General features: G+C 39.3%; 1 protein-coding gene across 3 annotated transcripts in view; it reads left to right on the top strand.

Moving 5' to 3' along the window:
* Window positions 1-22804, top strand: part of Rbcn-3B (WD repeat-containing protein Rbcn-3B) — a 438089-nt gene that overhangs the window by 356213 nt on the left and 59072 nt on the right. For all 3 annotated transcript variants that reach the window (XM_067147119.2, XM_067147118.2, XM_067147117.2), the window contains one exon: window positions 11780-11986. In XM_067147119.2, the coding sequence (XP_067003220.2) occupies window positions 11780-11986 (207 nt within the window). The remainder of the gene's footprint in view (window positions 1-11779; window positions 11987-22804) is intronic.

Raw genomic sequence — 22804 nt, 5'->3', positions numbered from 1 at the left:
GAAACCCTAGAGGACGAGACCTTACGCGACGTTGTAGGGAAAGAAACTTGAGAACATTAACCCTTTGTCCAATTTATTTAACATATAGAATTGAATCAAGGTATGAAGTGCACTAGGTTAGATAACATCATTAATTTTTAAAAAATCAAATCAAACCACGAGGTTCCTATCAGTGTTTCTCTCAGGAAAGTGAATATTTACACAAAGTTACAATGACATTTAAATAAGTGAGCATAATTTTGATGTTGAAATTTACAATGAAAATTTGAAGGGGACAATGACCTAATTACAAACATCATACAAGGCAAGTTGAAAAATGTTACAAGAGAAGGGAACAACAGAAATTAAATTTAGCGCAGAGGCCTATAGAGAAGCAGTCCTCTCCTAATACACATCAGTGAGGGACGCAAAGCTCAACAGGTGTGCACTAAATTGATACGGAATTACTGGAGGCAACTCGGAAGAAAAAAAACTTAAAGTTTACATATTCACAAAAGATTAATAAAATGAATTGCCTCCAAAATAAAGGGTACGCCTAGTTGACGAACTACGGCATTACAAATCAAAAGCGGTGAAAACCAGGGTCTAAGGCAAACTCCGAACGAATGAATTTACATTTTAAGTTAACACTTGAGAACAGAAAACATGCTTACCCCGGGATGGCTGGAGCCGGTGAGCGGACCACCTTATAAGGTGCGTTCGATCGTTACGACGTACGAAAACCAAAGACGCTGAACAGAGCCTTGCTCTTGCTAAGGAGCCAAAAAGCCGGAAATTGGGAAATACTCAAACAGCCAATCAGGGAAGCTACCTATGTTTCGATCCGAAGTTTGACCAATACAAATTAGTGTTATTTTCACCAATAGAATTAAAGCACCAAATATGGTAATGTGGGAAATTCATTCTTCTTTTTTTTTTTTTCCATCGTATAAAATATAATTAGAAAAAGAAGGAAAAGAACAGAAACCTATAGAAAACAGTTCGTGAAAAAGGAACAGAAATACAACTGCAACTTGAATCTTGAACAATAAACCAGATAGGATATAACAAACAATCTTCTGGATGGTCCATCATAGGACGACTACAAACTTTTCTCGTAATTTCTTTATACAGAGCTACTGGAGGCAATCTGACGGAAAATTAACACATTGCAACATTAAGGATAAAAGAAATTTTAAAACAAGAAAACCTCCAAACAAAGGTGGCCTCATGTAATACAGAGGCATAAATGAAATAGCCCACTCTAAGATCCGAGGTGATTTCCTGGCAGGATAAGAACATTTACATTTCGCGAAATTTAAGAAGAAAGGCCGAAACACACGAAAGTTAAATTTAGAAAGGAAAAAAACAAAATCACATATTACATAATTTTAAGATAATTAAACCTGCTTACCTTAGGGTAAGTTGGCCCCGTAGGCCCGGACCGCGCACACCGCGCGTCCGACCCCTTCGAAGATCGAAAACGAAAGACGACAAGAAAACGGTAGCACACGCGTACTTCACATCATACCGGGAATCGTTCGATATCAAACCGCCAATCGGAAAACACCTCCATGTTAAACCAATTACAACACTTCTAATTACAACCAATTACAAAAACCCTAACCTTATATGGGCATCAAGCAAACGACAAGCCATGAAGAAATTGCTGACGCAACAATTGAACCATCAATTTCTTACACGTGTCGGTATAGGGAGTTCATTTTTAAACTGGACCAAAATTTTAAAACATAAAATCAGCAAGACCAAATTATACAATCTTCAAGTTTTCTAGTTATCACTGGAATAATTTTTCTTTTTTAATTTTTTTCTTCATATGTCCAAACAGTTTGTTTCTAAACAATTTTCTTTCAAAATAATTTTCGGATAGTCTTTACCTAGAAAAAAAAAAACAATTTCTTGAGATACACAAAACATTTTCACCAAGAAAACAAAATAAAATTACAATTTCTTGATGTATAGGAAACACTCTTGAGATCGCCGTCCAATAGTTCGATTCATCCAGAATAAAAACTTAAACGTTTTCTTGCAGCTCATGTACCATGTCACCCACTACGGGTTACAATAAAATAAAAGTTTTGTCTGTACATTGTTCAGAATTTGAAAAGAATGATATTTCTATACCGGTCATGTCCACAGTAACCAGGAAATGCACTTTTTACTTTTCTATAATTTCTGTCTGTATGTATGTATGTATGTATGTATGTACACGCATCACTAGAAAATGGCCAAAGAGAATTTAATGAAAATAGGTATGCAAAGTTGGGAAATAAGTCGCTACAATCTAGGCCATAAATAATTTTATTCACGCTGATAGAAATGGTAGTTTAGGGGAGGGCCTAAAATTTAATTTTCACATAATTATGTTTTTGGTAGTCTTATCTTCATAAAAATTGGTATGCAAAGTTGAGGAATACGTCGCTACAATATAGCTTATGAATAATTTTATTCACGCTGAGTGAAATGGTGGTTTAGGGAAGGCCTAAAATTTAATTTTGAAATATTTACGTTATTAGTGGTCCTATTTCATTGAAAATTGGTATGCAAATTTGGAGAATGAGCCACTACAATTTAATCTCAAAGTAATTTTATTTACGCTGAGTGAAATGGTAGTTTAGTGGAAGGCCTAAATGTAATTCTCAAATATTTATATTATTAGTTGTATCGATAAATACGACATAACTAAAGTTATAGAGAATTAAATTTCCAACCATTTATGTCTTATACATATTTACCGTACCGGCTGTGATAACACGGATATTCATGAATTTGTATTTTTGTTGCTAAGTCCATATCAGCGCCGAGCCACGAGAAAATGGGTTAACAGAATTTAATTAAAATTGGTATATAGAGACGGGTAATAAGAAACTACAGTATAAGCTATAAACAATTTTATTCACCATGGATGAAGTTGTAGTTTAGGGGAAGGTGCCTAAAATGTAATTTTTAAATACCGGTACCAATGTTATTGGTCTTATCGAAAAGTACTAAGTTATATAAAAAAGTTATAGAGAATACAATTTCCGATCATTTATCTTGTATTCAGTTTTACCGTACCGACTATGAGAAGAGTGGTATTTCAGAGTCTGAAGAAAATGAAATGTGAAGGCCTATTATATCAAAAGTGCATAACATTGAACAACAATAAAATAACATTGACCATTGTTTATTGTGATGTTCTTTGTCTCTTATGCTGCCTCTCAACTCTGATAGATGGGATTACTGCTGCGTACAGAGTATAACAGCCTGACTGAATATTGGCAGGAAATAGCCAGGGAGTTAGAAAACTTTCTTCTTTAGCATGCCATTCCTCTGGTTCATACATTTTCTGATACAGCTGGTACGTAACACACTGTATCATCATAGTATTTCAGCTATTCGATCCATGCTCTGACGCGCTGTTTTGAATGAGCAGCGTGCATACTTAAGGCAGAGCCTCACTTGGTGGTGGTGGTGGTGGTAGTAGTAGTAGTAGTAGTAGTATGGCCTGGTCTAAAATAACAATTTAGGCATTTTCCAAATTATAGCACCACAATATTCACTGAATAACTCAAAATTCAACTCTGTAAAGAGCTGTTTCTTAAGAAAAGTTTCTTTCTCTTCACTTTTATTAAATTCTACATTCAATTTATTCCAAACCAGCAGTGAAGAGGGGTTTTCCCTTCTGGCTTGGAGGAAAAATTTGCCTCCAAGTCAGATAGATTTTTCCGCCACCAGTGTAGTGAATTGATGTTTTCCAACTCATCGGGTACTTCTAGGAAACAGAATAGTAATTGGGCATAGTTTTTGCCCTGGGAGTCTCCACTATTCGACCCTCTCCCCGCCGAAGAAAGCCGAAGAGTGTTCGCAGATCATGGCTGTCTGCGGTTTGGTCATTCCAGGTCTGGAACTTTGGACTGTTAGATAGGCAGCGTAGTCCTGTTCGTTAAAAGTGAGAAAATGTGTGGTGTTGCATTTGAACGAGTATTTCGTAATATGAAAGCATTCCTTTTAATCGCGCCATTCCTATTGACATTGTATGTTCATTTCAGCTGGGAAAACCACTAAGACAGTCTTTTTGAGGATGTAAAAAGGTATTATAATGAAAACATCCCAACCTGATTGTGAAAATTCCCTCAGTCTTCATATGAGAAAAGATGTTTGGTGACCTCCCGTTGTGTTTCTAGGGTAACGTTAAAAGCTATACAATTTAAGACAATCTTGCTCACAATGTGTACACTACCTAACCTAGAATTCTGTATACAATGTAGAATTCCATAGCGAAGCACGGGTACATCAGCTAGTATAACTATATTTTCATAATAGTCAGTTATATATCATTATATATCTGTATATTAAAAGAGATTACTAAAACAGCTTTGGCAAATCTATCTGTCGGTTCTACTGGACCGATTTGCTTCATTGTTTGTTTTATTCTCTCCGAAATTACCTGCCGGTGAATCATGATACATTGATAGGTCTCTAAGTTCAGCCAACTTTGAGTAATCATAAAATCAGATCATTAAATGATCACTCCAATAATTGCAGGCGAAGGCTTGCCCTAACCCGCAATGCGTTCTTACTTAGCAGGTTGCTGAGCGTAATAATTTCTTTATTATTCTGATATGTGATTTTCATACTAAGTAATGTCATCCACGAACCTACTACGCTGGCGTAGCAGGGGGAGAGGTGATATTCCCAGGTGGCAGATAGGGGGTGCTAACCGGCTTGCCGGCGGACTTGAGGGAAATTAAATACCTCTCGCAGACCAAACACACTACCCCTGCGGGTGGGGGACGCAGACGAAGAATACACCCACGGTATCCCCTGCCTGTCGTAAGAGGCGACTAAAAGAGGCGAGCAAGGGCTGATTGAATTAGAACCATGAAACTAGTTTTGATTCGTACCATCACGCAGGGAACACCATGGGCTGCCTGTACTTGCGAGTAGTACCACTATATTAGGTACGAAATGGGTTTGTGATTAGTAGCAGCAAAGACTTGGTTCTCCAGTACCCGTGCGTCATACCCATGTGAGTAACACCGCAGGTCTGGGCATTGCCCGTGGCTTGTACCACTGTGAGCAACACCGTGGGTTTGCGTTGCCTGTGATTAGTACCCACTATGTGAGGAACACCACGGGAATACCAGCACCTGTGACTAGTACACCTAGGTGAGGAACCTCATCGGTTTGCATTGGCTATGAGTGGCGCCATTGTGTGAGAAACACCATAGGTCTGTGTTATCTGTACAAAGTACAATACTTGTGAGTAGTACCATCTTGTGTGGAACACTGCGAGTCTTCGCTACTTTTGATTAGTACCTCAACATGACAAATACCATGGTTCTACTTTACTAGCGATAAGTACCATTCTGAGGGGCCTTAGACCTGGATTTTGGACCGCTTTAGACATCAAGCATCCTCGATTTAGGATTGTGCTTTATAAGTGGTCCCTTGGTCAGTAATACTATTATTTATGACCTTTTTTGAGTCGGATCCACTTTTTTTTTTGTTCATGTCCATCCATTCATTCTTTATGACATTTTTGAAAATTTTGGTCAGTGGATGATTTTGAACTTTTTGTCATTTCATTTCGTACCATTAGGGGCCGATGACCTCGATGTTAGGCCCCTTTAAACAACAAGCAGCATCATCATCATCATCATCATCAAGTAATGTCATTGTATGCAGCCATGTTTGATTACTACCTGTCAGGTCAGAGAGTATACGCTTCCTCTGATCATGGAAGAATACTATTGCCTGTTAGATACTTTTTTTATTGTTGGTCTTGTCGTCAGCATGCACGGAGCATAAGTAATACTGTTTCAAGAGTGAACTGTATGAAGGGAACTCTTACAAGGTTATCAAATGGCATTGGAGAACAAAGAACACTGCACCTATTTTTAAGTTCCTAAAAATTAGACTCCAGGCTTTCAGTACTTGACTTACTTGACTTAATTCCTGTTGTTCCTTGTAGAACATAGGGCATCAACAAAGCATCTCAATCTGATCCTGTTGCCAGCCAACCTCTTCACCTCTCTCCAGGTCTTGCCTTCTTCCATTGCCTCCATGTGTTCCATGTGTACAGATCTTCACCACGTTTGTTTGGGCCTTCCTCTCCTCCTTTTACCCTGCGGGTTCCAATCCAGTGTCTCTCTCTCTCAATGGCTTCATTCTCTTTCCTCAACGTATGCCCTATCCATTTCCGCCGCTTTATCTGTGTGGCCATCTCGGTTTCACCCGTCCGTCTCCATAGTTCATGATTGGAGATTACTTCTGGCCAGTAGATGTTTAGGATCTTCCTTAAACAGCGGTTGACAAAGGTCTGCAACCTGGAGGTAATCACTTTTGTCACTTTCCAGGTCTTGGACCCATATAGTAGAACAGCTTTGACATTACTTCGGAAAATGCGAAGTTTGGTCCTGGTAGATACTTTGTTATTCTTCCATACCGGATAGAGCCGAACAAAGGCACCATTTGCTTTTTGTATACGTTGAGAAACATCCTGTGCTGCTCCTCCATCTTTGGTAACTACACTGCCCAAGTAGGTGAAACTATCCACATCCTCTATAGGTTCATCACTGAAGACAAATGGGTCTAGTCTGTTGGTGTTCATCCTTAGGGCCTTGGTCTTTGAATTGATCGTTAGTCCCACCTTTTTTCCTTCTTTTACCAAGTCTTCAATCTTTGATTGCATTTCACCATGTGCCTCAGACAGGAGACACACATCATCAGCGAAGTCTAGGTCTTTTAACCTATTAGCCAATTCCCACTGGATACCACGTTTCACATTTCGCGTTACATTCCACATTACTGCATCAATCACCACCAGGAACATGGTTGGTAAGAGGATACAACCTTGACGTACTCCTGAACGTACAGATATAGGCTCAGATACACGGCCCTCATATATGACTCTGCATGTATAATCACGGTATGTTTCCTGAATGAGGTTGGTAATTTGTGATGGCACTCCATACCGCTTCACTTCCTTCCACATAGCTTCTCTATTGATCGAATCAAAACCTTTTTCAAAATCGATGAACACTGCATAGAGGCAAGATGACCACTTAGCACACTGCTCCAGAATTATCCTCAAGGTGTTTATTTGGTCTACACACGAGCGATTCGGTCGAAAGCCTGCCTGTTCCCGTCGGAGCCTCAAGTTGATATACTCCTTAATTCTGTTCAGCAGAACCCTGGTGAAAACTTTGCTAGGGATTGAAAGAAGCGTAATGCCCCTCCAGTTGTTACAGTTTGACGTATCGCCCTTCTTTGGCAACTTCACCAGCAACCCACATTTCCAATCTGTCGGCATTTCTCCATTAACCCATATCTTCTCAAATAGCGGCTGCAACATATTGGCAGTGGTATCCATATCAACCTTCATGACTTCTGCTGGAATATTGTCAACACCTGCTGCCTTACCAATATGCAACTCTCTCAATGCCCGCTTGATTTCCTCCACTGTTGGAATGCAGACTTTAATCCTTGGGTCAGGCTGGGTTTCTTCCTCTTCCTCCTCTTCTTCTTCGTCTTCTTCTGCATCTACTTGCTTCTCCAAGGAGTGGTTTAACACCGCAGAGAAATGTTCCTGCCATCGCTTCAGTTGATCCTCGGAGTTTGTTAGGAGGACACCATCTTTGTTTCTGACTGGGCGGTTTTTCTGCATCTGCTTCCTTGCCAGAACTCTGGTGATGGTATAGAGTTCTCTAAGATTTCCCTTTCTGGCTGCCTCCTCTGCTTGTTGAGATAGGTCATCTATCCATTTCCTTTGATCTCTCTTCACACTTCTCTTTACTTCCTTATCCTTCGGAGCATATTTGGATTGCAATTCTGCCTTCCTTGCTTGTGTCTTACATGCATTCATTACTTCCTTTATCTCTTTCCGTTGTCTGATAACCATGTCTGGTCAGTCTTCCAGTCTTTTTTCCTCCTGTCCTTAAAACCCAGGATATTTTCACTTCAGTAAATACAGATCTAGTCTTCACCCATTTTACCTCAATAGTTTCATCCTCCACTCAGTGCGTGCTTGGAATCTATTCTTTAGTTCTATCCTGAAGGCTTCTTTCACGTTTCTGTCATCCCTTAGCTTTCCAACATCATATTGCTTTCTTATCTGCTCTATCCTTCTCTTTTGTGCCTGGATCTTCATTCTAAAGGTAGCCACAACAAGATGGTGATCACTACCAATGTCCACACCTCTCTTGTTCCTCACATCCAACAATGAACTCCTCCACCTTCGTCCAATAGCCACATGATCTATCTGGTTTTCTGTCCTATGATCAGGTGATACCCATGTCACCTTATGGCAGTCTTTATGTGGAAATATAGTACCACCAATAACCAAATCGTGGCTCGCACAGAAGTCCACAAACAGCTGTCCATTCTCATTTCGTTCCCCTAAACCATGCCTTCCCATAATATGTTCAAGTCCTTCGTTGTCCCGTCCCACTTTTGCATTCAAATCTCCTCCAACTAGGATGATATCCTTCCTTTTCTGTTTCTTAACCGCTCTATTAAGATATCCATAGAACGCCCGTTTGTCTTCCTCCTCCGCCGACTCCGTAGGTGCATGGCATACTATCAACACAATGTTTCTAATATTGGTCTTAAAACATGCCACTATTATCCTTTTCGTCACTGGGTACCACTCCATAAGGCTCCTCTTGGCCTCCTTATCCATTAATATACCCACACCTCCATAACTCGCTCAGTCGCCCTTGGGTCTTCCAGAGTATACAAATGTAGCTCCATCATGGTTGCCAATTCCCCAAACTCACTCCATCTTACGTCACTCAAACCTAGGATGTTCAGGCCATAACTCCTCATACATGCCACTGCCTGTCGTAGCCTTCCACTTTCCCCCAGAGTCCTCACATTCCATAGCCCAATTTTCGTTAGCTTTTTCAAGCCAAATGTCGTCATCTTTGGATCAGTCCGGTTTCTCATTGTTGATGTTTCTGTAATAAGGTAATTTAAGGTTGTGCGAGTTATTGGCCCACAGCACCCGAGCTTGGTGGTGCGGCTGCCACCTACGCCTCCAAGCCTGCTGTTTTCTGTTGGGGTAGTCTCCCTTAGCCTTAGGCTTTCAGTACAGAGTGCCATTATAACCAAGTCGTCAGCATAGGCCAAACAGCTCACTACATTTTCACCTAACTGAATCCCTCTTTGCCACTTTCCCTGCTGCCTTTCATTAGATGATCCATCAACATGCCTTACTCCCATAATTCCGCAGTTCAACTAATATCCATTCCCACGGTACTCTTCTCTAGATCTGTGAAATATACATTTTTTCAGTTACGATGGAATTAGACAGAAGTACATGGATATGATTGGTGAAAATTTGCAAACAATAGGCAGAATATGTGCAGGCTATGAACAAAATTTGTTGCAGCAGTGTCCAGATTTATGTGGGGAGGACACAGTACTTATGGAATGAAACTGGTCTACAGCAAGAAAGTGTGCTGTCACCACCTGTTATTTAAATCGGTTATCATGAATTTGTTAAGGAGACAAGGGTAAAATATGGGGAAAGGGAGCTGAAGGTAATGCTGTTTGCAGACGATATTGTGGTGTAGGGAGCAAATAGATATAAAGTACAGGGGCAGCTTAGCATGGCGAGCGAGATTATTGAAAATTATCAAATGAAAATCAGCATGGAAAGGAGTAAGACAATTATGTTGATTAGAGGAGAAAGGGAAGGGAAAATAATTCTGAAAATGACGGGAGAAAATATGAAATTGTGGAGAGCTTAAAGTACTTGGGAAACTGATACAGGAGATCAGTAAAATGATTCATCAGGGAAAATCATTCTACCAGAGTGTGAGAAACCTGGTGTGGAGGAAGGAATTACCAATAAAATGTAATGAGGTCGCGTATTAAGATGTAGTACTATTGGCCAGTACTGACATTTGCAGCAGAGACTTGCACACTAACAAAAAGACAGTAGAGTAGGCCAGTGAAATGAAATTTTTAAGATATGGTCAGGAAAGACAATTAAGGGTAGAGTAAAAAACGAGGATGTGAGGAAGGAAATTGGAAGGAAAAAGGGATAAATTTAGATAGTTTGGACACGTGAAGAGCATGGTGAGAGAAGGATGCCAGAGTGATGGTGGAGACCCAGATGGGAGGAGGAAAGGCAAGAACTAGTCCAAGACTAAAATGGTTGAAAACTATCAAGAATAGTATTAGAATAAAAACCTGGTTTGGGACATAGTTAAGGTGAAACAATGGTAGTTGGATAGAGGAAGATGACAAGGTGCCATAAACATCCCAACCTGCCCGGAAATAGATGAATGATGATTATTGTGACCTTATTTGGAGATTGTGTATGTTATGTATGCCGGCCCCGTGGTGTAGGGGTAGTTTACCTGCCTCTCACCTGGAGGTCCCGGGTTCGATTCCCGGCTAGGTCAGGGATTTTTACCTGGACCTGAGGGCTGGTTCGAGGTCCACTCAGCCTACATGATTAGAATTGAGGAGCTATCTGACGGTGAGATAGCGGCTCCGGTCTAGAAAGCCAAGTATAACGGCCGAGAGGATTCTTGTGCTGACCATACGACACCTCGTAATCTGCAGGCCTTCGGGCTGAGCAGCGATCACTTGCTAGGCCAAGGCCCTTCAAGGGCTGTAGTGCCATGGGGTTTGTTTGTTTGTTTGTATGTTATGTATGATACTGACAGAAAGAGAGAGGGTTTGAGGTGTGCTACAGTATAAAGAGAGCAGTGTTTAGTGGCTTGTGTTTTCATGCATTTTTGTGTTTGAATCAATTCTGCCTTGCGTGATATACCTGAACGATATTCTGTTCCACACTATTTCTTCATTTTCTTTTGACTAATTAATTTATTAAAATTTCTTAACAGTCATTGTGAAGTAGGTAAGTAGCTATTGCTGCTTCAGGCCACAAATGATATACTGTTAGCGAGTTATTAAAGCTTTGTATAATGTGTGCCTTCATTTTTGTACACCCTCAGTTACAAACGCAACACTAAGCCTTGTCAATTATTATTTTGTAAACAAATTTTATAACTGATAAAGAGAAAAAGGAAATAGGCTTGACTAATCTCTCTTGCATTAAATTCTACAAATTTGAGTTTTGAGTCGAATTCTGGAAAGTATCCAACACCTTGGCTGATTGGTTGGCATCGAGGTCGTCAGTTCGGAGGGTCCTGGGTTTGATTATCCGCTGGCTCAGGGGTTTCAATCATGTCTGGTTAATTCTTCTGACTTGAGGACTGGGTGTTTGGTTTTTTCCAATAGTCTCCTCTTCATATACACAGAACACATCACACTATCAATCGCCACAGAAATGTGCATAAATGAGTACATCCCTTCATGGTAGGTTTGGCGTCACGAAGGTCATCCAGCCATCAGACAGGGTCAAGTCCGCATGTTTGACACAATTGTCACCCATGACCCCATTAGGGTGTGGGAAAACTGGTAGAAGAAGGAGATCGTCACCATAAGACGTATCTGTGTCGGTGCGATGTAAAGCCATTAGCAAAAAAAAAAAAAAAAAAAAGTTAGAATATCTCACTTGTAACTAGTCTATACATCCTGTAATTTCAGTGGCTTAATGAAGAAACAAAGATGTACAGAGACAAGAAATAAAATGTTCATAAAGTTTATGAACTGCTGTTGTAAATGTAATTATTGGTGCTTAAGTGACTGAGAACTACTTAATATACACTGTTAGATTCTCTCACTGAACTAAATTTCATATTCTAATTTGAGCTCTCTTTTTACTGATTAAGTAGCAGTAACAGTGTTACAATTTTCATGTTTTATGCTTTTGCAGAATTCTCTATACGCAAGCCATCTAGTATGGCAGAACTGAAACGTAAGCAAACTACTGCTGTGGTCCTCTTGGGTGTTATTGGTGCTGAATTTGGTCAAGACATCAGTGAAAGTGGCACTAGAAGACGCACAAGTGAAGATCAAAGGCGTAAGAGCTCTGTGGTGGAAGGTTTTGGTATCGGACACAACAATCTTGCAAGACGTACCAGTAAGTTTCTTCTTTAGAGTAAAAATTGGCTTGTTTTTTATTTGCACGAGCTCTTTTTGACGCAAATAGTCACATGTGAAGGTAAATTTCTCCGAAAGCGATTTGATGATATCTTGAAAGTTACTTACCTAAGAACAAAATGTGACTAAGGCTAAATTGATGCTATTTATATATGGCGGTGAAATCAATACTGGGAAGAGATAGCAATGTGGAATGAACCATTGCAATGGTATCTTTTAGAACTAAATTTTATTATTAAGTAGAATGAATATTATGTTGCTGTATTGGTGGATGGGGCATTCATTGTTGAAAAGACAGTAAAGAAGGCTAATTCTGGTCAAAATTGTCTTGACATTGGAAGGATATTTATGGGTTTTGGTTGGACAGTTAATGTGAGCGCAGTTAGTAATGATAAAACAGGATTTTATACTTACGATAATGGAGGTGGAATGCAAGTGACAGACTGTATGTAAAGGGTTCGTAGCATCCAGATATATTTTCGTTACTTGAGGCTGAGCGGTAGAATAGATTGGGAATATAGGAAGAGCTTTGTGGTTCATCAGCAGGATGTTCAGATTTTTCTTCTATTGTATAATGTAAACAGGTGAAATGACTTGTCAGGCAAAGAAAGCTTGCAAAATCAGCATTACCGGCGAGCATTTTAGCATCCATGCTGTGGATGTTGAAGCTTAGTTGACCCATGTAATCATTCCTTACCACCTGTCATGTTCTTGGGAGTGGTACCTAATGATGGATATATCTTGTGAACAGTACTTGACTGAGAATGCCTAAAGACTAGTTCAGTCATTTGGTTCAACATTCAACGCAGTCATCTTTGATATAGTACGAAACATTCCACGCTGTTGTTTTGTATTCCAGGGTCAGGTATTTACTGTACAGTGATTAAGGTTGTGTTATCTCGTCATGTGCTTATTACTGTAAGATGTTGCTTTGTTGACACATTTTCATCTAAAATTATAAATATTTCAAAGATTAAGTTCCCAGAAGGAAACCATAATTTAATTTCACCAATCACAAACACTGTAAAAGTATCCAAGCTTTTTAGGCTTTTTAAGTATGAAATTATCAGCATATGGCCACACCTATCCTAGACACTGGTGACTGTATTGCGAGGCTGGGGCAAAACACTGGTAATTTCATGCATGAAAAGCCCAAGGGCTTGAATACTTGTGTAAAAAATATTGTCTGATATGAACAGTTGATGAACCTTACTGGGGATGGTATAATGCACAGGGGTCTGATAATTTCGTTGATTTACTCAATTAAACAGCATTTACCATATTGATGCGCTATCAGTACGAACTCAACATACATTGACAATGGTGGCATTCAGCAAGCTATTATATTAGTGTTGATAATCTTGACCCTGCTGTTATTTGTTCCTTATTGACTTCTATTATAAACTTATTAAAAACTGTCTGTCTGTTTGGTCATCAGCCCAGAGGCTGGTTGGATCCCCAAATAGCACCATCAAAGGCTATGCAGTTACAGGAAAACCACAAAAACCAATGGCAGTACCTAAATGAGGCGTACTAGGCAAGATGAGGAGTGAGGTAGTTTGCTATTGCTTTCCTCACTGGGCCAGGCAGTGCTATTGTAGCACAACTGACCCTATGAGCAACACCTTTCATAACACTCAGAATGCTCTGAATGCCATTTCTTAGCACGACCCACACCCCAGCAGCTTCCATATTGTCACAGCCATGGGTGAGACTGGGACTTCAGTGGAAGCTACACTTTGCTCTGGCCTGTACCAAGAGATGGATGCAAAAGTACTGCATCCATCAAGAAATGACAGCTGACAGGTATTAAAAACTATTAAAATAGTATTAATGGTAAATCTGCTTTGTCGATACACTTTCTGTTAATGAAACTTATTTGTTCATCATACACGTTTCAAGAACAGTAAAGAGCGATCATCAAAGTTTAACTTAATTACAATATCAAAGAATATTCTCGAAACATGTACGATGAAAAAATAAATTTAATTAACAGAAAGTGTATTAACAAGGCGGATTAAACAATAATACTGTTTAATAGTTCTTAATAATAATGCTATTATATCAGTTTGTATATAGTCCTACTATGGTATTGTAGTAGACTGTACAGCCAGCGGCTCAATGCTGAGTATTTGGCGGTGGTAAATAACTCGACACTTCAAAGGGATGGACAACTTTGGATGGATGGATCCCTTTAGTTTGGGGGTGATTGTCCCCATGGTGAAGGAAATGCCACCCAAATCCAAAAGGCAGCGTCTGTTCTCCAGGTTAGGGGCGGCTGCAGCTTATGCTCAGCAACAGCGGTATAGGAGGATGTTCAAGGCGGATGAAAACCTAGGTGCCAACGGCAAGGACATTATACCTGCGTGCATCCTCTATCTTTGGTCAGTTGTATCAGTTTCCACTCCGCTGATATTCAGATGTATTGGACGATAGAGTAGATTTGTACCTGTGCAACTGCTTATCCACTTGGATATATTCAGATGTGGATGACTCCTGGCAAGAGTATTTAAAGTCCTGCAGTAGTGGAGCATTAGGGGCTGGACTTTTGGTGAATCTGGCCTCTAGCCAATTCTCTTCATGTAGGCAGTTAAATGAGTGGTCGCTCCTGAAATCAACCAATGCAGGAGGACAGGTTCAACAGCACATCTGACGACAAAGCAGCCCTGTTTTGGATTGCTCTGCTTTTCCCAATCTAGGGAGGGGACTAGGAAAGGTGGCCCAAATGTAGTCTGCCTTATTCCGAACCCGGTGGCAAAGCATGGTCATCGGGTGCTGACTTTCATCCAAATACAGTAGAAACAGAGGAAACCTTATTTATAGCAACCTGGAATATCAGAACCTTACTAGACAGTACCAATATAAATGGTCCATTATTGGACATTATAAATATTCCTGGTTGCCAGCCTTTCACCCCAGTGTGCTAAGTTGGGCTCATCGAAACGCTGGCAACCAGGAATGAGTTAGCTGGAAAATTTATAATATCCAGTAACAGACCATTTATATTGGTATTATAAATTTACTCATTCAGGACAAATATTTCAGGTTCCCTATGGGAATCAACATCTATATTACCAGACAGTGACAAAAATGTATGTAATGAAAGAAAAATCTGTCATTGCACAGGAATTATCCCGTTATAACATCAACATTGCTGCAATCATTGAGATACACTTAGCAGATACTGAAGAGTTATGTGTGAATTTAGGTGGTTACACATTTTATTGAATGGGAAAGCCAGCTACAGAGAGGTCTTTTATTGGTGTTGGCTAAGTCATCAGAAATAAACTTGCCCAGTCATTCCTGGAAACTCAAAAGGGAATTGACAGACTAATGACTCTGTATCTTCATTCAGTTAATGGAAGGCATCTTCATCTCATAAGTGCCTGTGTATCACCCTCATCTTGTCAGATGAAGATAAGAAATAATTTTATGATAACTTGCATGAAGTTATATCAACCATTCCCTCCAGTGATAAAATGATTTTACTGGAGATTTCAGCGTGGATGTTGAGATAAAGTATGAAGCTTGGAATGGTGTGCTTGGTCAGCATGGTATTGGAAAATTCAATGTTAATGGGCATGCACTACTCACTCTTTGTTCAGAATTCAACCTGAGCATTACAAAACACCACCTTCTGACTCCCCGAAAAATATAAAACATCTTGGATGCATCCCCACTCTAAACAGAGCCACCTCTTGACAATACCTATATAATGTAATTGTTCGTAGAAGATACCTTAAGGACGTGTTAACTACTAGGGCCATATGTGTAGCTGAGAGTTAGACTGATCATCACTTTACGAGATCCAAGATGAGATTAGTATTCAAGCATAGAGCAGAGCACAAAATTCCATGAAGACTGGCCATTCATAAACTAATTCACTACAATGATACCAGAAAGAAGCTTAATTCTGAATTTGAGTCTGCCAAACTCTGCAGTGAAAGCGCAACAACTCTTCAAGAATGGCAATCTTACACTAAAACACTTGATGAAGTCGGTCGTCGAGTTACTGGTACACCACCGAAGAAGAATCGGGATTGGTTTGATAATTCTGATGCTGATCTACGGGAACTCTTTGATGAAGCAAGACAAGTTTCTAAAAACACAAATGCACAGTAAGATCAAACAGAAACTGAAGGCGGAGACACATGAGCTTAAGAACCCGTGGTGAACAAAAAGAGCAGTCGAACTTCAGCACTTGGCTGACACACACCAAATGGGAAGATTTATGAAAGCTTGAGGACTGTTTTTGGACTAACTTGCTGCTCTGATATACTCCCAAGATACGGCACATAGACTCACAGAGTACACAAACCACTGATCTTGCTTATAATTAGATTCACTTCCATCTTTGACTATTAAACAAGCATTAGACAAGCCTCCAACCCTGGAAGAGTTCGATCATGCTATGGTTTGTATGAAATATGGCAAATACGCCAGCCTCATTCAGTAGATTTACTGGCACGTAAAGGAACTCATGCGGGACTAAATTCTGGCACCTCAGCGTCTCCAAAAACCGTAAAAGTAGTTCATAGGTTATGAATTTCATTATGGTCCATATTGTCAGTTGATCACTATCAAAGGGTAGAGAAGGGTTCACCTATTCAATACCATTAGCTTGTATAATGTCCTGTATAATTGGGATTAGTTTCAACCCCATATACACTGGGTCATCTTCATCCACGATTCAGTTGGAAAAACATATTCCCACATACAACCAATAATAAAGTAAACAGCCTGTTTTGTCTCAGTTTGCAATCCTAATTTAAATCATTGATGAAGTCCGAACAACACATCCAAAATTGAAATCAAATGACACATAAAAACTGCTGCGGTTGGTGCCGAACTATGTCCTCACTCCTACAGCAACCAAACGTTCCTGAGTTTATCCGGGTGTTGGCATTCTTCATCTGTATAGGCGAGCCACTTGGTTTATAAATTATGTTTTGTACAATAGTAATATGGGCAATTGGTTGTTGAAGGGGAACATTCATAACTAGAATAAGTATTCCTTTTCATCAGGTGTAGTGATCTGTTGTTTAATTTGGTTTGAAGTGAATGTTTCTGGTGTTGGTATCCATACCAAGTGCACACAATTAACGAGGAACATGAGAGACATTAATTATTGGTTGTATGTGAGCATATGTTTTTCCAGTTGGATCGTGGCTGAAGATGACCCAGTGTATATGGGGTTGAAACTAGTCCCAATTATATAGGACATTATACAAGGTAAATGAAATGAAATGAAATGGCGTATGGCTTTTAGTGCCAGGAGTATCCGAGGACATGTTCGACTCGCCAGGTGCAGGTCTTTTGATTTGACGCCCGCAGGTGACCTGCGTGTTGTGATGAAGATGACACATACACCCAGCCCCCGTGGCAGCGAAATTAATCATTGATGGTTAAAATGCCTGACACTGCCGGGAATCGAACCCGGGACCCCTGTGACCGAAGGCCAGCATGCTAACCATTTATCCATGGAGCCGGACATTATACAAGGAAATGGTATTGAATAGGTGGACCCTAGCAAAAGTAGTTAGCAGGACGTAAAGCAAATAACATTATTATTAAAAATGGCAAAACACCTGGTTTGAATAATCTTCCTACAGAAATATTTAAATATGGTGGCCTGTGTATTGCAACAGGCCATATAACGTAATTTTGCATGTGCAGGAGACCTCAATATTGGAAAGATGCAACTGTATACAAATTATACAAAGGAAAAGGAGATCATTCTGATTGTGGGTCATACAGACACACATCATGAGAGCCCAGATTTTGTTGACATGTCATTTATAACTGGTGCATCGTACACATTGCTAACGTATATATAAATCCTGACTATGGCCTCCTGAGTAGAGAAATGTGTTTTAACTTATGTTTTGGTTATTTTTAGGGGCTGCCTGGCCGAGGCGGTACAGGCGTGCTTGGTTCTCCTGGAAGGACGTGGGTTTGAATCCCCGTCGGGAAGTCGTAAAATTTAAGAAATGAGATTTCCACTTCCGGAGGTGCATATGGCCCTGAGGTTCACTCAGCCTACACAAAAAATGAGTACCAGGTTAATTCCTGGGGGCAAAGGCGGCCGGGCGTGGAGCTAACCAGTCTACCCCATTACGTGACGCGGTTAACAATGGTGGAAACCTTTACCTTTCACTCCTCCAAGGGCCTTCATGGCCTGTACGGAGTTGACTTTGTCTTTTGGTTATTTTTGCCCTTTTCTTTACTTTTAGGTTGTTGTTTTTTTTTTGTCAATTTTCTCATTTCCAGCAACTTATTAGATTAATTTCTTGCTTTTAAAGTCTTTTTTTTTTTTTTTTGGTATTATTTTGTCATTTTTATGCATTTATGTTGGGTAATCAACATATCTGAATATCATTGGCATTTTCAATAAAGGCCAAGGTAGTAAAGGCATGCTTGATTCGCCTGGAAAGACGTAGGTTCGATTCCAAATCAGGAAGTCAGAAAGTTTAAAAATAGATTTCCACTTCCAGAGGTACACATGGCTCTGAGGTTCACTCAGCCTATACCAGAAATGAATACGAGGTTAATTCCTGGAGCGGCCGGGCGTAGAGCTAACCAATCCACTCCATCATGTGCCTAAATTATGGATAGTGGAAGCCTTTACCTCCCACCCCCCAAGGGCGTTAATGATCTGGAGATGACTTTGCTTGCTTTTGCTTTCAATAAAGGAGAATATTCAAAAATCAAAAGGTTCAGTACTCAATTTGAAAATTGTGAAATACAATAGCCTCATGTAACCCTTATCTGTATTCTTTGGAAATCAGTATTCCTAGCAAGAGTGACAAAACATTGTTTCTAATTTTCATGGACTTACCGTATTATGACGGGGTGGGGGGTGGGGGGGTATTATCACTGTAGTAGGTATAAAATTCACATTTCAGTCAGGTTGTTGAAGTGACAGAGTACTAACATGCATACAAGGGGGATATCCAAAAATAACTGGACACCATTTCAAAAAAATACAGAATTTATTTTTGAGTTGCAAACATTAGTCAACATTGAAGTACTCTCCATTAACACTAATAAATTTGTTTAAATGTTTTTTTCCACTGCGCGGATCACCTTTTGCACTCCTCCTTCCAATGCCTTGCAGCACCACCTTCGATTCTCTATTCACCTCTGGAATGTCTGCAAAACGTTTCCCTTTCATCTCCCTTTTAATCTGGGGAAACAAAAAGAAATCACATGGTGGCGAGATCTGGGGAGTAGGGAGGTGGGTGAGGAAGCAGTGTCATGCTTTATTTTTTGCCAAATGAGTCACTCACAGAAATACCTATGTGAGCACAAGCATTGTCATGGTGGAAGAACCATTCCCCACTTTGCCGCAAATTGGGCTGAATCAACCGAACACTCACGCACCTGCCTCAAAACACTTAGGTAAAAGACTTGGTTCACCATTGATGCTCAGGCACATGCTCTGAGAGAACAATACCACGGACATTGAACACGGACATTGAAAAAACAGATCAGTATTGTCTTTACAGCTGATTTGACTTGCCGACCACCATGATGACTATTGCTTTGCCTTGGGGCCATACCCATAACACCGCTCTTCATCCCCAGTGATGATTTTGTTGAAAAAGTTTTCATCCACGTACAAGTGGTCTTTGATGGTTATGAATTTCATGTTTTTGGTCCGTATTGAACTGAGAATAATATATAAGTAATAATAATAATAACGTAAATGTTTCCACCTTTTCAATACTACAATATATTCACAGAATTACAAAATTATACGGTACTAGTTTCGACCCATCTAGGGGTCATCATCAGCCGTATTGGAGCAAAGATCATTTGTGGCGAAATCCTAAGACAATATTATTTTAAAGAATAACAAGTGAAATGAGATGTTATGGTAATAGTTAATAATACAAGGAATATACATATTAAGAGGTTTTTAACAAAGAATAAAGTATAAATGGGGTGTTGTAAAAATTATAATCATGGAAATCAGTAAGTTCATGTATTGAAATGAAATATGGCAAACCGGGAGAAACTTCATTATCAGATACCACGAGCACACTAACGCAATAAAATACAACAAGTTTTCAGCCATCGGCCAACACATGCAAGATTATAACCATAATTTCACCAATATTGAACAAGACATGGACATCCTCGTATTAGCAAACAAGGGCCCTTTACTGAACATAATGGAAAATTACTACATACACCTAGACCAATACTTTAATGCCAGTCACAATCTCAATGAAATCTCAGAGAAACCCAACATACTCTTCGATCTATTTATCACTTTCCTCAGAAACAATAATGCAGCCAACCTAAACTCAATCCTAAATTTAATCAAAGGTACTTTTCCAAGACAATTACACTTTCTCCCGCACCCTTCAGCCCCACCTTAAGCCCTCTTCCTAAGCCATATTTCATTTCAATACATGAACTTACTGATTTCCATGATTATAATTTTTACAACACCCCATTTATACTTTATTCTTTGTTAAAAACCTCTTAATATGTATATTCCTTGTATTATTAACTATTACCATAACATCTCATTTCACTTGTTATTCTTTAAAATAATATTGTCTTAGGATTTCGCCACAAATGATCTTTGCTCCAATACGGCTGATGATGACCCCTAGATGGGTCGAAACTAGTACCGTATAATTTTGTAATTTTGTGAATATATTGTAGTATTGAAAAGGTGGAAACATTTACGTTATTATTATTATTACTTATATATTACAAGTGGTCTGACAAGTAACGGCAAGCAGTGACACGACCGGCCTTTTGATCAGAGTCAAGAAGCGGGGCATTAATTTTGCTGTAATTTGTCTCATTTGGCTAAATATATATTTTCCTTCATAATTTTGGGTCATTTTCTCGCTCATTTGAAGGCTTTTTTAAAAACTATTTTTAGGTCATTTTATTGGTCATTTTCTGGCAGTTAATAGATCATCAAAATCCAGGCTCTGCATATCGTTGTGTATAGCTTTTCGAAGGGTTATGTAATGTTAGAATTTACGGTATATTCCCTTGAAACCATGCAAATATGAGTTAGAAGTGTTTGCTCTGGTTGATGCAAAGATGTTTTATATCTGTCATTTAGAAATTTATTGTTAAACAAGTTGAAGGCCAGTCCAAGAAGTAAATTTTAAACCAGATGTCATTGTTAAGAGAATGTCCATGTCATTTTCTGGAAGGGAGTGCAGCTTGATAATTGACAAGTGTTTTAAATCACATCATATTGTCAAGAAAATGAAAATCAGACATAACATTACTGTAATTGGTACAGTTCACAAAAATAAGTGAGAGTAACCACCCAGCTTTGTTACAGCTAAAAACCAAAAACCTTACACAATGTGTTTGGCTTTCATGAGGATGAGACTTCGCTGCCTTATGTACCAAAGGAAGATTCTACTCTCATCCATGCACGATGACATTGACGGGTGCTCAGGGGAACGGAAGAAGCCTACAGTAGTCGTATTTTATACTTTAACTAAGGGAGGTGTGGACTGTGTAAATGAGAGAACAGTGTTCTACAATGTGGCTCAAACACTAGGCACTGGATAATGGTTATATTCTACAAATTGTTGAATAGAACCCATGACCATGATTCTCCAGACATTAAGAATAGTTTTTAAGAAGCTTAGGTTTGTTCTAACAAAGAACTAAATAAAAGAAAGACCTGTGTCAAGATAATTTCTAAAAAAGAAACATTTCAGGTCACTGGGACTAAAGAAAATAATCTTGAACATTCTAGAAAAAAAGCAGATGTGCATACTGCAAGGACCGAAGGACCTGGTACTCATGCCGTCAGTGCAGGAAATATCTGTGCTTGGAACATACTCCGTTTTTCTGCAGTGATTATAAAGATGAAATTTGAATGGTATTTTGAACAAAACTGGTAGTGGTACTGATAAAAAATTTGAACAATTTGCTTTTCATCAATATTGAATTTTTGCTGCAATGTAAAAAATTTCATTTTCAAAAATTCTATTATTAAATTGTAAAAAGATGCATATGGTAATTTTTCAGTAATGTTGTTTTGATGTTGGATAAATATTAAAGAAAGAATAAGGGAACTGAAAAATCTGACATTATGTAACAACTGTGCCTTTGCTGGCAGACCTCGTGTTTACAGTACAATGCACTATGTCTTCTGGTATGGGCTAGAGCAATTTTGTTACTTTCATTGATCTGTCTTAGCTTTATCCTTGGCTTTGACAAAATGAAAGTGACTGAGGTATGAGTGATGCTAGTAATGCCATTCCTTCTGCAGCCAGTCCCTGCTATGAATGGCATGAAAATATTGCTCATAGGGTTGGTTGGTGCATGCATTTCAGTGAGCTTGGCAGACCGATATGTAATAGCAACCTCTGGCTCGGTGAGGAAAGCAACGGGAAACTACCTCACTCCTCATTTCCCTAGTACGCCTCTTCAGTGATGCCTAGGCCATCTGTGACAGCTGACGGTGGAGCTGTTGAGGATCCAACCTGCCTTTGGGCTGAGGACTAAACATACATACATGTAACAACTATATTTCCACTTTAGTATATGTTACCCAACCTATGCATTGGTTGGTGCAGTATGCAGATACATCTGTTGTAATTTGAGTTTTCTCCTGCCTCTCTTTCCTTTCATTTGTGATTAATTCCTTAGTTGGATTTCACATTGTTTCTCCAGTCATCCTTTTATTTTCACATCTTTATCATTCTGCCTTTCTGCCATTAATTATAAAATAATACTGTATTACCATTGATGCTTTCATGGCCTGTAATTGTAGACGTCATTTAGCCTGTATCATGTCTAT

Source organism: Anabrus simplex, chromosome 5 (genome assembly GCF_040414725.1).
Source record: "Anabrus simplex isolate iqAnaSimp1 chromosome 5, ASM4041472v1, whole genome shotgun sequence".
In the NCBI taxonomy this organism is placed as follows: domain Eukaryota; kingdom Metazoa; phylum Arthropoda; class Insecta; order Orthoptera; family Tettigoniidae; genus Anabrus; species Anabrus simplex.
The sequence above is the reverse complement of the archived record's forward strand: the minus strand, read 5'-3'. Positions and strand labels throughout refer to the sequence as shown.